Source organism: Strix uralensis, chromosome 2 (genome assembly GCF_047716275.1).
Source record: "Strix uralensis isolate ZFMK-TIS-50842 chromosome 2, bStrUra1, whole genome shotgun sequence".
Classification (NCBI taxonomy): domain Eukaryota; kingdom Metazoa; phylum Chordata; class Aves; order Strigiformes; family Strigidae; genus Strix; species Strix uralensis.
The window spans coordinates 116,597,612-116,614,947 of NC_133973.1; the positions used below are offsets into that span (position 1 = coordinate 116,597,612).

Genomic DNA, 17,336 nt, shown 5'->3' on the forward strand with positions numbered 1-17,336 from the left:
TGACCAAAAAACCTGACATTTTTGGACAGCTTAGCCTTTGTGACCCTTGATAGTTAGTACTTTTAGCATCAAACCAGGTCTGTAGGAACTACTACTCCACATAGTTTTTGCTACTAGGCTACTAGTCATTAGTTTCCAAAGGACGATTTTAAACATACCTATCAATGACTAACCAAAATTCATTTGAATTATTGTATTATAATGTAAATGGTACCTTTTTCCCCCCACTTAAATGTTTGCAGTAGAGCCATGTGTATTCATGAACACACTCACCCTCTTTATACCTCCATTTTAATGCACCTTTTAATAAGGTTTTAGTACCATCCTAACCAATTTAATTTGGATGATACCATACTTAAGAGTTTGGCTACTAAAACGTTACTCAGGAGAGGGTTTACAGTGATGGGGTGAGTCACACCAGTGACTTTTGTTAACCACTAGTATTTGCGCATTGTTAATGGCTGTGCCACCAATTTTCAGAACCGGCCATCCCACCCATTTCTACCTGTGATAAGCCAAGATAACTGAAAAAAAGTATAACATTGTTTTTCATTTTTAAAAAGCAGTTTAAAAGAACAATACTAAGCAAAGCACTTTCATCCCTAAATTATTTTGCTTTTGCAATCATGGCCCCGACAGTGATTCTATTAAGATTTAGAATGAATGACTTTTTAAGTTTTAGACTTCAAAGTATTATATTAAACAATACAGGAACAGATTCAAATGCACAACCCTACAATCACACAAAAAAATTCAACTTCTTCAGCTGTGTGTGAGAAAGTGCCTAAAAAGCATGAAACACAAATAAGTTAAAAACGTCTTGCTGTGAGGTTTGTAATTCAATGGCGTGGAAAAAAATAAAAATCAAAAAGGTTTTGAAAGACAACTGCAAGGGCTTACCAAGTTGTAGCCTGCTTGGAAGAACACTTTCATGACATAGCAGCAGAAATCTTAATATACTGATGTGGTTTATCACTTCGCAGTTAGGTCCTCTGACAAGAAAAACTGTGCAGCAAAAACCTACAAGCCTTCAGCTAGCCTTGCAAAATTGGTACCCCATCTCAGGGTCTATGACTCACAAAACATTTATGCTTCTTAAGGTACATTTGTCTTAAGTTGTTGATCTTCAAGTAATCATAACATACACCCAAAACATTTCCTTATTATCAAGGTGGGATGCTCCCCTATTGCATTCTTAGGGATTGGAACTGACTTTTTTTGAACATTTTATGGTTAAAGAAAATAATTCAATTCTCTTTCCACTTTGAACAAAACTGACTACTTCAAGGCTAAATAGTACTCTAGCACAATGGAAGTGTCAATACAACCATACTGAAATGATAGTATCAGCACTTTTCTGAAGTTAATTTATTTCCTTGAATTCAAAGATGTGCATTCACAATTAAGATAATTTCAGCTGTGTTTATTAACTGATTTTGGGCTTTAAAAAAATTATCACCAAAAGACCACCACAAACACTGGTGAAAACAATGGCTCCACAGAACTCAACATGTATTAAATCTAAATATTCAAGTTTTCTTTTTAATTAAAAAACACATGAATTGTGAAGAGCACTGGAAAATTAAGAAAATCTATTTTAATTTACTTCCTGTTAATTATCTTATAAAGAACATCTCAGAACTGTTTAAAAAAATAAATCAAGCATCTAAATAAATTTTTTATTAAAACCAGGAACCATTAAAATTACCAGTAGCAGTCAAAAACAAAACCCTAAATTATCAAAGCACACACAGCTCAAAAATTTTAAAAGTACAGAAAGTATTTGGGTATGATAGAAGATAGAGGGATGCCATATCTATGCCAGGGAGGCCTTCTGCTAGTTATTGTCACCATATTTTATCTCTGTTTCAGCATGATGAAAACTGTTGGCCTCACTATTACATTTTTATGCTCTGAACACACTCCAAAAATTTTCTTCCGTTGCTGTCACTCAGTTACTGCCAACTTGGGGCAATGTAACTTATTAAAGGCTGTACATAGCCTAATACACAGGCTCTTCTATCACTTTCATTGGAATGGAATTAAAGATGAAAGAAAAAAAATTAATTACATTTTTCAGGCCAGATCTCGCACTCCCTAAAAATGTACATCAGGACAAGCTGCAGGGTGTGACTTTCTGTACTAAGTCTCCAAGGAATGAAAGGTGGATATCATTGGCAAAAACATTATTACAGCAGGAAAATCTAACATATCAAATATCCTTAACACATAATTTAAAAGTGTAATAGCAAACAAGAAATTAAAACAAATAGTCTTGCAGAAATATATTTCCTGTGGGTTTTGCTCACGAGCAATTACTCCGTCCCTACGTCAGGATGACTCTGAGTGCTGCAGACATACCAGAGCAGGATCAAATGCAAGAGGAGAGTATGCACTGATACTGGTTTTTAGGTACTATATTATTCCAGATATAATTCCATCTCCTTTTTCATTTTAGAGTTCTGCCTCACAAGTGAGGATTTTGAATGGTTAACAAAAACACTGAGTACCACTTCTGCTCACTCACTTTGTTGAAGCAGCTTCTGCAGGTTGACAGGCATGCAGCAGTACTGTAATCTCATACTTTCTAATACTTTCACACAAAGGAAGAAAACTGCCTTATTTACTCTTTGGTGTGCATGCAGTTGTGGTAGGTAGTCCATACCATCTTCCTTAACAGCTCTATTTTATTTTTGTTTTTCATTTAAATAATACTCGCTTCACTTCCATATCATCCTACTTGTATTGACTAATACATAACTCCTCCTGTTCAGAATGAAGAAAAATTAAAAAAGGTGAAAAGCCCATGAAATTTATTACTATGCACTTTTCAGTGGTTGTCTGGGCTTTGCTCATGCTTACTTGTTAAAGCACCTTTGTGTACATAACAAACGCGGTATTTCAAACAATGCCCCAAAGATTATGTTTTGTGTCACTCGTGTTCAGAGCAAGTTGGAAGTCCATACAGAGCAAGCTTTTATACGGGTAAGTCTGCCCTATTTATGAGGTGAATTTTTCACAAGCTACTTTGAAACAGCTCAGATTTAGTGTTAATCAAAGGACTGTTTTCTCATCTTTTTAACTTTTCCTCTATAAGTATAGATAATTCATACAGATCATTGCATTTTCTGTTTACAGGAAGATGCAGACAAAACAATTATTATGGCTACTTCCTGTATTTTGAACAATTTATATCCCTATCTTCCACAGCATTTTATGCAGTCATAACTTTACCACAAACTTAAGGTATTTAGTATTAAAAAAACCCAACAAAACTAAACTGCAAACTGTACCTACGTGTTTCTAAAACCATACTCTCGCATTTTTACTAAATCCTACTGCAGGGTTTTTATTGACTAATCTTACTTCAAAGGTATATTTGTGATCAAAGAGTTTCTAGTCCTCCACACCTCTCATGTCAGAACCAAAAGTTATGTTCATACTTTTTCCGTCTGGCTAGTACAGCTCATTACCTTTACAATAGGCATTAGATCTGAAGTTTCTAGAATGCCTTTCCTCTGTAGAAGTCTTACCTCTATTTGTATTTCTATATCTGGATATGACTCAGCCAGTTTACCTATCATTACTGTGTGGCAATGCACTGAGATGACTGAGCTAGCCTTCAAACAGTGAAGGATTACTTACATTACTCTTTTTCCAGCACCATAATCAGAGATATCTGACCATCTTGGAAAGCCAGCCCATGAAAAAACAGGCTAGTAACAAAAGAACAAGTTTAAAGCTACAGAATTATTTGCATCCCCAAAGTTTCACCTAATTCAGGCAAGACTGTTGCTATTAAAAAGATAAAAACAGATACAAACTACTTCAGAAATCCTCATATATATACACAGATATAAAAATTATCTATGTATCAGGTATCTGTATATGAATTCTATTCCTAAATATACTGCTTATATTACACCCATATAATTCTCATTACATCGTTCTACTTCAGTTATCAATCTACTTAAACACCCAGGAATTTTAAAAAGTCAAAATATTTCTAAGCTTGAAAAAAAGGAATAGCAGAAGTATTTTACCAAATCCGAATTTCACAAATCAGCACCTTAAGGAATGAGCCCTCCTTATATAAAGAATGCTAGTTCTGCACAGGGGCATCCTGCTTTCTGAAAAGTGCAGAACTTCAAGATAGAATGATAAGAATAACTACACTTGCTAGGAAAGTATCTCCTTTGCAGTATTCAAAAATCCTCAGCTACTGAAACCAGGATATTTTCTAATATTTCAATAAAAAATAGAAATATAGACTTCCAAATCTTAATTTTTATTATGAAGACAGTGGTCATCTGACCATCTTTCCATACATACAAACGGCTACATCCTGTTGCTGCTTCTCCTCCCCTGCTCTCCCGTTTTTTGTACTGTACGATAGAATGGAGTTCACACAGGTTTTAATGCACATTCCTTTTGCAAACAGCTTATTTTCTCTTCTGAAGCCTTTGCAAGGGCAGTATAAATGGACTCTGAGATTGCTGCAGTAACAACTACTAAATAAATTTTTGACTGACTGAAAATGCCAAGTTCAGCATACATGAAGTGATGGGATTCCTCAGCTGTCAGACAATTTTGGGTAGCTGACTAAAGATTTTCAAAGCACCACATCTCTGAACACCGGTGAAAGTTGCTTCATAAAGAACCATTAAAGGAAACCTCAAGTCTTTTGGACAGTTAAACAATGAAGGCAACTTTCACAAGGAGCTCCTACAACTTCACAAGTAATGTATTTGAGTAAACCTTTCAGAATCTCCTAACAGTCCAATTTTCCTCATATAGTCAGAAATAACAAAGCACCATATACACTGACATGAAACTTAAGTGGTATTCCTTTTGTAAGCAATATGTGGATCAAAAATATCCCACCAAAACCACTTCTCCATATTAGAAAAAACCCCTTACTGAACTGGGTTCAGCTCTGGGCCCCCATCATAAGGACATGGAACTGTTGGAGCTGGTACAGAGGAGGCCACAAAGACGACTGGGGACTGGAGCACCTCTCCTATGAAGACAGGCTGAGAGAGTTGGGGTTGTTCAGCCTAGAGCTGAGAAGGCTCCAGGAAGACCTTACAGCAGCCTTCCAGTACTTAAAGGGGGCCTACAGGAAAGATGGGGAGGGACTCTTTACAAGGGCATGTAGTAATAGGACAAGGGGTAACAGTTTTAAACTGACAGAGGGTAGATTTAGATTAGATATAAGGAAGAAATTCTTTCCTGTGAGGGTGGTGAGACACTGGAACAGGTTGCCCAGAGAAGCTGTGGATGCCCCCTCCCTGGAAGTGTTCAAGGCCAGGTTGGACGGGGCTTTGAGCAACCTGGTCTAGTGGAAGGTGTCCCTGCCCATGGCAGAAGCATTGGAACTAGATGATCTTTAAGGTCCCTTCCAACCCAAACCATTCTATGATTCTATTATTTTCTTTATTTGACACATTCTTATTAAAACATTCATCACAAAAAGCCTTGACATTTTCTGGTTCAACATGATGCTACTTGGGTAACACCTATGCATTTTTCTAAATGCTTTTATATGACATGTAATTTTCCTACAAAAAAATTTCCAATTATTCAGCTTTCCGCTTTGCTACATATACCTCCTGCCTCCAGTGAAATCACTCTGCTATAGGACTCTCCATACATTTAGAGATCATGCAGAAGAGATACATAGCATACAATTTTAAATAGGCAGTACCTTTTTGAGCATTCTTTGTAGTTAACTGGATTTATTAGTAAGTTTGGCAAATTTAATCTTATAGGCATCAAGATATTACAGTCTGATCAGCCCTTATTCTCTTGGGGAAGGGGTAAAGGGCACTTGTGAGGTTTCAATAATTTCAGTAAAAAACAAAGATATGAAATCTTTGTCAAAAGCCTTCACTGAAAAACAACAAATACATATGATTTAAAAAAATCTTTCACATACTTCATGTATTAATTCACTCTTTCTCATCATGGAATCTTTCAGTCTGGAGTATCTTAAGACAAGGTGTTCTCTGATGGCTGCGGCTCTTGAAGCCCAGGTCCTCAGCATCTAAGTCCTAGATCCTCCTCCTGCATTTCTCACTGCACATATTCCAGCTCCCTCCTATGCCTTTCTCTCCCATATCCAGGATCCTCAAGCTCCTTTCCCACCTCCTATCTGTTCTGATGACCAAGCATACAGGGCCAGTGGAGAGAGGCATGCACTATAACTGATCAGTGAACCACTGTCTTTAGAGCGCAGACAAGTCAAACTGAAATGGCCCTGGTGCAACTCTCAATGCATTTCTCTCAGAACACACATCATCCTCTATTTGGCATCTGCTTTTCATGAAATTTGAAAGAATACAACTGGTTTGATACCATATCTTTTTACCAAATATATCTGAAATATAATATAACAGATATAAAGGTTACTTGGGGGAACTAGCAACAAACAGGCTTACCGAGGTAAGCTTTGTCCCTTAAGCTGCCAGGCTATGACGACACAGTATCAGTAGACCAACGTAAAGGTTTTTTCTTGTGGAACATGTAACACCATTTGCATTTTTTCAGCTATTTTTCCTAAAGACTGTAGTAGCAATGGTATTTCTCCTATCTAAAACTGTAAAGCACCATCTTGTTTTCAATTTAGAAGTCAGTAGGCAATACGTGGACACACGTGTTTCTGGTACTGTTATTAAATATATGTTCCACCAAATAAGGACAAACTTCTCAAAAGTCACTACAATTACATTAATTCTTGGTGAAAGTCACTGAAAAGGCCTGCCTTGATTTGATACCCTGTAAGGTAAAGATGTAAATTGTTATAAAGATCAGTCCCAAATCATTCTATCTAGCACTGAAGGGCTCTAGGAGAAGGAGGGGAAAGAAGGAGGGGAAAGAAAACAAAAGCAGTACTCTTCACAACAGCATTTATAGCCATATGAAGAAAAAACTGCAGGTTAGTTTCAGCCTAAAATTTGCAGTTCCCCTTTTGCAACAGTTCTTCACCGTTAACTGGTCCGAGATCCCAGTTTAAAAATTATTTCTTTTACACTGACATAGAAAAGTCAGGAAGAAATACTCTGTTTCCATTGCTTCTCATGTCTGACAGTTCTGCAGTCGGTAAGTGAAAAATATCTCACTAAAATGTCAATAATCATGTAATGTAATTTCACGTCTCCAAATACTCATCTGTGTTGTACTCATTTGTCCCTAGGGCATCTGGTGGTTAAATAAGCAGCCCTACTTTTTCAATTTCTTTTTTGCACCTTGTACTTCTTTGATGCAGAAGTCTTCACTGCCTATGGAACTCCAAATTCAGAAACTTACCTATATTTCTTCTAGGCAATAACAGTCTAAGAGCAAGTCTGCCTAGGTTTGGTCACATTATTGGCTAGGTAAATTAGCAAAGCTCTTCTAATAATATATACATTGTTCCACCTTGACCTTCGTTTAAACTTCGGAGAAAGATTGTGTTTACTGTAGTTTCAAAACAAGATTATGTTCATGAACAGAGAAAAAAAAGTGTTGCCAGTATCACTGCCAGTTGTAAAAGACAAGGTCATGGGACTTGGCTTTTATCACTGCAGAGAATTAATTATTTTGAGAATTATTTATGGAAAAGAAATACTGAGCTAAGAAGCAAGAAAGTTATTGATAAACTAAGTGCAGGTTCTAACAAACAAAACACAGTACACCAGACAAACTGGTAGTCAGACCTTTTGGAAACACCTGCAGAAGATAATGAAAGGCTAAAAAAACTTTCTCATCTTTATGATACTCATAAGGTTGGACTTGACAAGCAAGTAAATGGGGCTCTGAATAAAAGCAGTAGTCTAAGAGAGATGGATTTGGAAAATGTTCTTGAAATAGTGAGATTTCTGACCCTTCCTTGCACCTCTGTTTTCATTTGAATCAAGTTTATAAACAAGCTTTCTACTTGTAAGTTACCTGCAAACCATCTACCAAACGTTCCCTTACTCAGCACTCCATCTTACTATAAAGAGGAATCTAACAGTATTGTATGATAAAAGATTATCAAGAACTTTTAGGATTGGTTTCCCATTTTTGCTAAACACTGGTTCCTTGGATAAAAATTATGTTCAGGTGTCTCTCTAGATCTCATTTGTTATCACAGATCTTGGATTTTTACTCTATCCTTTTACAATCCTTACTTAAAACTTGTTAAATGACCTTGCACTTGCTTATAAGATCTGAGATTAAAGATGATCAACCTGTAAAAAGCTATGAAAGATTATATTCATATTCAAGGATTGCTTGAATGGAAGTGGCCTATTAATTAAAAAAATCTGTTCACTATCTTTAAATATGGCCAATTTACAAAATCACCGGGAAGTCTTGCAATGAAGACCCAAATACAACTGGAGAAGTAGACTGAATACAGTATTTTGGTTTATCTTTTCCATTTGATTTCAGTGCTTTAGCGCAACAGAAATAGTAATCCAGCTAAGAATAAGAGATGCAGGACTAACCAAAGGAAGGTCTAAAAATACAAATCTCCATACAGTTTAATCTTGTAGAACTGACAAGTTTTTTAATCTCTCAAGACTCAGGTATCTCTTTCTAGAGATGTGGTCACAGAAGCATTTCATACCCAAAGCTGGTTACAATTTGATGATCCAGTAGAAATATAGCTTTCATTTTATGACCACACAACTTTCAAAAAAACTTTCAGGTATACTTTTTTTTTTTTTCCTCGGGAAAAGAAAATGGCACCATGTCCTCCCTCTCATTCTGCTGCAGTCAAGATACATTGCAAAAATGTCTTCCTTCACTGCAAAGGCTTTGTATTTCACTGCTTTCTTCGTATCATTCCTTATTCCACATAAGCTATTTGATCTTTCATATTCTTCTTACTCACACCTGCACCCACATCCCCCACCCCCCTCCAGCTTCTCTTCTATTGATTTGTCATGAGCTGGATTTCAGATTTTGTAAAAACAGTAACTGAATTTTTCAAGGCAGATCAAATGATGAAGATGTAAAACATTCACAGAATGACTGAGGTTGGAAGGCATCTCTGGAAACCATCTGCCAATTCACTGAAGGTGTGCTCAGTCCCACAGTCCAGGTTATTCACTATGACGTTAAACAGCACTGAACCCAATATCAGCCCGTGGAACACTGCACTAGTGACTGGTGTCCAGCTCAACTTTGTGGCACTGATCACAATACTTGGAGCCCATCAACTCAGTCAGTGTTCAGTCCACCTCACTTCACTGTGTACTTACCTAGCCTGTACTTCATCAGTTTGTCTACAAGGATGTTATGGGATGCAGTGTTGAAAGCCTTACTAAAGTAAGGAACATCCACTGCTCTTCCCCCATCCATCAAGCTAGTCATTGAAGGCTTTCAGGTTGGCTAAGCATGATTTCCCCTTCATAAATCCATGCTGACTACTCCAAATCATGTATTTCAAATGTATGGAAATGGCTTCCAGGAGAATTTGATCCATCATCTTCCCAGTGATCAAGGCAAGAGTGACTGGTGTGTAATTTCCCTGATCCTCCTTCTTGCCCTTCCTGAAGATTGGAGTGACATTTGCTTTTTTCCCCTCAGGAACCTCCCCTGATTGCTATGACCTTTTAAAGAGAGGGAGAGAGTGGTCGCACAATGATTTGCTTATATGAAGCACATGATTTTATGTATCTCTATAGGCTTCTCTACAGTGAATTCAGAGATCTCTAAGCAGTATGCCTTCTACTTTTCCGATTGGAAAGCTGGTAGTACTGCAGCAATATACTCTGTATTTCTAGCTTCAAATCTGCATTTGTACAAAGTTGACAGACATTACTCAATCAAGAGCTTGACCTAACAGGCCACTGCCAACAACAACGTCCAAGAAGAAAGCAAGCCAATGGATTCTCATTTGCACAGCAGTTCTTTAAAAAACAGGAAAGTTTCTCTGGATTTTTTTGGTTGCTTTTCTGGGTTGTTTTGGGGTTTTTTTTGAAAAGTCACTGGCGTGAGCATCAAATACTCAGTTTTGCAGTCTCTTCTGATCATTTTTTCACTTTGATTAGTTACTAGTTTAAATTAAATTTTCAAGACATAAAGAAAATGCTCAGAAAGGCAGGCAAGGGAGTAGTCACGTTCCCTGTAAATAGAAGCATTAAGAAACAATAGATAATGTTATTTTAACTATAGAATATTTAGAATTATAGTAAATTACAACTCACAGGAAAGCATGTTATTACAGCCTATGCAAGAAAACAAGGTTCTGCCAGACACATTGTTCTTTTGTGATCTCATGAAACCACACACTTACATAATGAAAAATGCCTTGGAAACAAAAATCTTGGGAAATGCAACTGCTGACAACCAAAATAGTGATCGGGTTTGGGTTGAGGTTTTTTTTCTCCTTTGAAAGCAAAACACCAGTAAGTCATGTCAATATCTTTTGAGAAATAATGCCTATTATCTGTTCATATACTTAAACAGGGTAGAAGACCACCCTGCTTTTAAAAGCTGCTAACTTTTCTAGTAATGTGCACAGCTTTTCCTACCATTTAAGCATTTACGCTCATTCCTTCAAATGACCACAGTTTTGTAAGCACTAGAGCAGGACCAAAGGGCATTCCTGTATTTCTGAAGTAATTCTTGAATATTGACAAGGGGTACATTTTTGGATTCAAGAGCACTAATGTGGAAAATGGTAAATTACCAGGGTAAAAGTTCCATATATTTAACTTGGCCTAAAGCGCATACTTAAGTGATTCACAGCCAGAGCCTGGAAAGTGACTAAGATGTTGTCAACAAAAAACCACCCTGGCAGTGGCTACTCCTCATTTATTGTTAAAAGAGCATCTTTAATGTTCCCACTAATCCCAAACCTGGCAGCAGGTATCCTTGGGAACAGTCCAGGTCCCAGGAAGCAACATTCCAACTGTATTAAAGCTTGTCCGCCTGAAAGCTTATTAAAACACAGTGCTCGTCCCACAGCAGCAGTTTAGCTGAGCTGCACACTAGAAACACGTTAGACTGCAGTATCCTGTGCTAGCGCTAATTTGCAATCGGTCACATCCACAGCAACACAATCCCAGACTAACTAGGACATGGATGTTGTTATTGACAAAGGCTAAGAGATTGTAATTCCTTCGGCAAGAGATAGGAGGACAGAAATGGGAAGCAGGAGCTCAGCACTGTGTTACCCACTTCCATACCTGGCTTGCCAAATTGCAATTCATCTGTTCAGCACCCACTCACACCATGCACAAAGAGACAGGCCAGGGAATTTAGTCTGAAAATTTGGGAACAAAAAGCATTTCATCCTAGTGTCTCAGCTGCAGTACTACAAGTAAGAGCTGTTGAGATTTCCTCTTTTTTTTTCTTTTTTTTTTTTTTTGTTTGCGGGTGGTTTTGGGGTTTTTTTTGTGGGGTGGTGGTATGTTTGTAAGCATTGCTGCACCACGTGAGCACTCAAATAGTTTCAGTGCAAAACTTATTTTTAATTTAAATTGCAGACTAATCTTACTGTCACCACACAAAACCAGTGGAGGGGTGATGTTACCAAATCACTTAGCTGACAGAGGATTCTGCAAACTAATACTAATGATGCACTTTTAAATGCTAACAGGCATGGCGTAGAAGTTGCTGTACCATGCTAAGGGACCTCTATTTTAAGCCCATTACTTGAAATCTTCCAAGTGTGCTGCAAAGTCCATCTTTCCTTTTCTCTTGCTGTTGAGGCTGCAGATTGATGAAAACAGATCTATGGCCAGTCCTCTGCTTATGATTATTTTTAGTGTGGAGTAAGAACTTCGAGTAAAGGATGAAGTCCAATAGCTGCATATCAAAGTAGAAAAAATACTAGGAAAAGAAGGCAGCAAAATACAGTATGTTTCAAGCATGCTTGATAACTAAATTCAAAATATTATTAAAACTGTAATTGATGCACTTTGTGGTAATTACATGAAGTGTTCTTATTTCCTTCCTGCTACAGTCAGAGCATGAATAAACAATCTGCTTTCAATTGCTCTCAGTCATGAAATTAAAAAAAGCTGAAGAATATGCAAGTCAAATAAGAAGTTTTAAAAAGACTGACATTTATTTGTTGAAAAATCTTACTGGCATGTTTCAAAGATTTATGGAAAAGTTAACTACTCAAGCACAGCAGTTTTCAAAGATAACAAATATAATCAACATCTCCCTTGCTCTGATGGAAATAGTGAATTGGCTTTCATGTACCCAGTGAAAGGAAAAAACCAGCAGAGAGTTAACTAAACAGTTAAGTTATTGCTGAGATTTGTATGCATTTTCTTTGTAAAAGACAAACCATAACTAGAAATAACACAATAGACAATTATTGTCTTCCTACAGTTACTATTTCATACAGAATGTACTCCCTTTATACAAATCTTACATGAATTAAGATTCCTCAATTCCACCATTATGAAGACAACTTCAGTCTAGGTTTATGTGATTTTAATAGCCATTAAGTTTTACTGTCTGCTTTGTGGATACTAGCAAGAAATGAGTTACTGTATGCTGTATTTTGTTTCTGATTACAGAAGTCAAGATCTCAAAAAACTCCAAAACATTACCCACCTAAAAGATAACTTCATTAAAAAATCTTAAAAAAAAAAACCAAAACCCCCAAACCAGAAAATTGCACTTAGATGGAAGATAATTACTTTCCCAAGACAGAGTTTTCTTACCCTTAAAAAAATCCTTATCCTATGAGAGAGATGTAGCAAAAACCAGATTTTTCTGCCAGAGTACTATATTCTTTAGCTTCCTACCACCCCCAAGCACCATCACTCTTATAATAGCTAATATATGAAATGAAAGCAAGCATGTTACTTAAGCAACTCTGTGTGTTTACCTGCACACATCTAAATCTAGAGAAACACAAAATATTTAGAAACTACAGCAACACCTATCATTTTAAAGGCAGAGTAGGAGAAACATAATATATCTGTCCAGCCATCCAATTAGGAGTTAAAATTGATGATTTAACACTGATATTCCTGAAGGGTAATATTACAGGTATCCTGGAATAGAAACCACATCTAAGAACAAGCATTAACATCAGTTATTTTGTTCTGGACCAGAATATACGTGCTGTTGAAGTCCCAGCTTGCAAGCCTAACTTTGCACCAATATGCTCCTGTCTTGCTAAGACAAAACACTAGGTAGAATCCCTTCTGTTACTCAGGCTATTTCCAGGGACCCTGATAAAAGGAAGAAAGTATCTGACAGATACAATTCTGTCTGTTCTCTTACATGAAATATGTGCCTTCTAAATTCAGCTCAAACTGAATGGTTTCAAAACAACAAACCCAAAGGTTTCCATAGACAAGGCAGCACAGGCAGCCCCTGCAGAGCTTTTATAGGATTCTCACCAACATGGGTTGACAAGGTTCCAGTGGGAAGACCTCTCAGTCTCTGCCTCAAGCTTTTGGTCTCTTCCTCAGATTATCAAAAGATAGCCAATTGTGATGGTGGTTTTTCTGCTGGAAGAAAACTTCATGCTGGACTGAGACCACCAACTCATTTCACATAGGTTGGAAAATGAGATGGTAATAGTTTTTGCAGTTGCCAACTTAAACTGTATTTGAGCTACAAACCTAGATGTGAAAGGCTCTGTAATAAATTACCAATCTCCTGAGCCATCCAGTTAACAACATGCATGATTTTCTTTTTAAACTCAATTATGCTTAAATTCATAAATTTTCTGAAACTGTAGAAAGTAAGACATCAGAGAAAAATCGATTCTTGATGACAGGTCATTTGTTTTCTGTATGCCTCAAAAATATACTGAAGAGCACTACTGCAGGCAGAACGTTACAGTAAGATATTACATTTTGGTTTAAAACAAAGTGTGTCTAAGTACTAACATGCACTATATATTTCTACATTATGTTTTGCTCCACTATTTCACAAATCATGACAAAGTCACCACAATCTTTTTGACGTTTTCCCTCAGTGCTGAAGCTTTTGTTCCATTTCTAAAACCAGAAGCAAATTAGAAACAACATCCATACAATTATTTTAATAAAGCAAAGCTTCCTTTTATTTCAGGTCTGAAAATGTTATTTATCAAAGATAAATCTTTTCCCATCCATTTAAACAGAGGCTGGCACTCTGTAAAAGCATTTACTGGGCATGAAAGTAGCAAACAAATAACTAGTCATTGATTACATTTCCAGGAACACTATTAAAGCTATTTCAGAGACAAAAAGTGACGCTGGAAGAGTAATAAGGAAGCCAGACTTACTGCACCAAACATAGAATAGCACTGGTAATTCTGACTCATGGGAATGAAAGGTCAAACTAATGATACTCTCATACACTAATGAAATGTCAGTAATTAGAAGCATCATATACAGTTTCATACTTTGACAGCATTTTTTTTCAATTTACTTCTAAAACTAAGAGCTACAGACAATTGGATCAGGAAAACTACCCAATTTTAAGACAACAGACAGAACCAGCCGAGCCAGTTATGGGCGTATTTCAAATGCAACTATATAAGAATTGGTGAGATTCACCAATTTAAATCATTTAATAGAATTTGCTGGTTAAGGAACACTAACTCAGGTTCAAAATGTTTTGCTTATAGTGTAGTTTGGATAAACATTAGTTTATTTGCAAAAGTCTTCAGAAGTTGGCATGGCTATAATTCTGACAGATTATAAGTATTAGGAGGAGATAACAGCCTTCAAAAGTTACCTTCATAAGTAAAACTGGTAATTTTAGGGATTTTTTTTTCAGCAGTTCTTACAGCCAATCATCCTCTCCCCCACCTACACACATGCCGTATTTAGTTATTTATCTTGCCTGCAGTGATACTACCAGAGGCATTTTCTGTACCTCAACATGCCTGTTATTTAAATGAACACTTTTAAAAATAGTTTAGAAAAATAAAAAAAAGGAAAACAGCCATCTGATATACTTTGCTGTCATAAGCATATCAGATCATAGCCAGCTTTTAAAAGTCGCTCTACTAATCAAAGCTGACTGCAGTACAAAAATATATATTTATTAGTACATGCCCTTAGCACAAAGGTTTTTGTTTCCCAGTGATTTTTTATAAAAACAATCCTTGCCCTCAATCATCATCGTCCCAGTGCTAAAACCCATTGCAGATCCACTTACCAAATCCCTGTGTAACACCCAGTTAGCATGCAGGTAGTGAATACCATCTAGGATCTGATATAACAGTGACTTCACCATTCCCCGAGGTAACTGAACTGGTTTCTTGTTTGCTTTAGAAGCCCTGTGAAACTTGATTATATGCTGTAAACGGGAAAAAGAAATAAAAATAAAAAACTGTAATATTTTGATGTACAGCATTACAAAAAGATTGCCAGCAATTCCTTACACAGACTTCTTAGTTTTTTTCAACCTTTCATCATTCATATTCAAAACTAGAAACATGCATCTTAAGTACTAGAAAATTAATACTATCTGAGGTAAAGTGATCACTGTTCCAAGGAAATCTCTCAAAAATAAAATCTGTTGTTGCTGTGGCTTAACCCTGGCAGGCAGCTAAGCTCCACACAGCCACTCACTCAATCTCCCACAGCGGGATGAGGAATACAAACCCAATGCAATTTCCTAAGCAAATTCCCTTGCAATTCACTGATCTTGGAGGTTTTAGGGGTATTTTTGTTTGGGGGTTCATTTTGTTAAGACAGAACTGATATCTTGTGTATCACAGCACATCATTAAAAGTGCATTACATAACTGCTATATAAGGAGTTTTCTCCTACAGTAGGTGGCTTTTCTCCTACAGTAATAACGACACTGGAATCTTCAACACCTAATGCCAGACAGAAATTCTTGCAAACTGTATTGGGAGTTTTAAACATTTAAATTAGAAGCTCAGATGTATTCCTTCTTTATTTACTATACCCTTAAAGCACAGTACTCTCAGAACAGAAGCTGTTGACAGAGCAAAGCTATAAATCTGTCCATAAGAGAGTCAGCCACAGAAAAAAACCTTTAACAATTATATGTGCATACACAGGCAATGACATCTAGCAACAGTGAGGACTCCAAAAGGATATGCTGTCTTAGCACTCGAGTCCCAGGTGCCATTAACTTCAATAGCATAAGGTGCGCCATGGTCGTGGCAACCATTTCTATGTTTGCCTCCTTTTGAGAGGTGATTTCTAGAACAAACTTTTCCATACATTCACACTTATTTTCTGTAATGGCTCGCACTTGTGTGATCATTGAAACAGCCCTGATCTTGTCCATCCAAAACCTGGCACCAAACTTCTATGACATGTTCTTCCTACGTTCCTGAGCTTTCCAGGTGCCAATTAGGTATCGAACTACTCAAACCCTTTGGGGAAATTGTGTTTCTTCTCTTGCTGCAGCCCATCTCCATACAGCCTGCCCTCCTCTGCTTCAGGCGTCGAGTTTGGCTTTCCTGGGAGGAAAAGGCACATCCCTGCCCTGCCAGAGGTAAAAATGGAGCCGCACGCAAGAGACAAACGCTGATGAAAGCTAACAGTCCCTTCCCAGTCAGCCAAGCACCACGTGCATGAACATCCCTCAGCCTGAGCAACAAGTTTCGCCTCCTCTCGCCTCCCACTTCCACAGTGCTCTGCTTCCAAAGCAATTGTTATTTTTCATGCAGCAGCCAGAGAGAAGTAAATCTTCAGAGACAGATCAAAATACAGACGGCTCTCCTAGCCTTTTTTGTTCCTGCTCTAATGCACTCCATGCCCTTTTCCCAGCCTTGTTTGAGACCTGCTGTGCTAGATATGCTCAGCGCTGGAGGACTTGGTCCATAGCCGGCTCTGTGGGGCACGGAGTCAGCCCAGTCACTGCAGCTAAGTCTCTTGCATCCAGATACAGTGAACAACCAGGAGCTGGTATGGCTGGGGAGTTCTGGAGTTTATATGGGTATGTGCATGTAAACATGTAGCTCAAAATTGAGGGTCATTCCTAAGTTACTTATATACAAGCCAGTGTTTCATTAACAGAAGTGCTTCTGCAGTGATTCTGCTTAAGTATGAAGCAATGCAGAAATGTATAAATACAAACAAGGACAGGTCACTACTAGTCACAATCATCCAAACAAATACAAAGCCTTGCAGCACATTTTGAAACAAAAAAACCCAAAAACTCAAGCATTCCTAAGCTTCTGTAGCTTCACATATCATAAATATGGGGGAGCAGTGAAAAAGAACGTGCTTGGTCTCTCTCCACATCAAAAAAAACCCCTTTACTCCATTTCCTCACAACTTTTTTTTCCTTTTGTTTTTTGTACATCAGCATTTAGAATGTCTCAGCATTTCAGCTATTCAGTGATTTTTTTTTCTTTAATTTTATTTTGGTAACAAAATCTCAATACCAAGTATCAGAACTTCCAAGACATT

At 37.3% G+C, this 17,336-nt stretch overlaps 1 protein-coding gene across 16 annotated transcripts in view; it reads right to left on the minus strand.

Moving 5' to 3' along the window:
• Positions 1 to 17,336, minus strand: part of LOC141939714 (cyclin-dependent kinase 8) — a 90,352-nt gene that overhangs the window by 27,576 nt on the left and 45,440 nt on the right. For 13 of the 16 annotated variants that reach the window (XM_074859988.1, XM_074859989.1, XM_074859979.1 and 10 more), the window contains one exon: positions 15,100 to 15,240. In XM_074859988.1, the coding sequence (XP_074716089.1) occupies positions 15,100 to 15,240 (141 nt within the window). Of the gene's footprint in view, positions 1 to 9,230; positions 9,438 to 13,343; positions 13,532 to 15,099; positions 15,241 to 17,336 lie in introns of those variants that run through there. The other 3 variants (XM_074859995.1, XM_074859993.1, XM_074859994.1) reach the window with 3 other exon arrangements.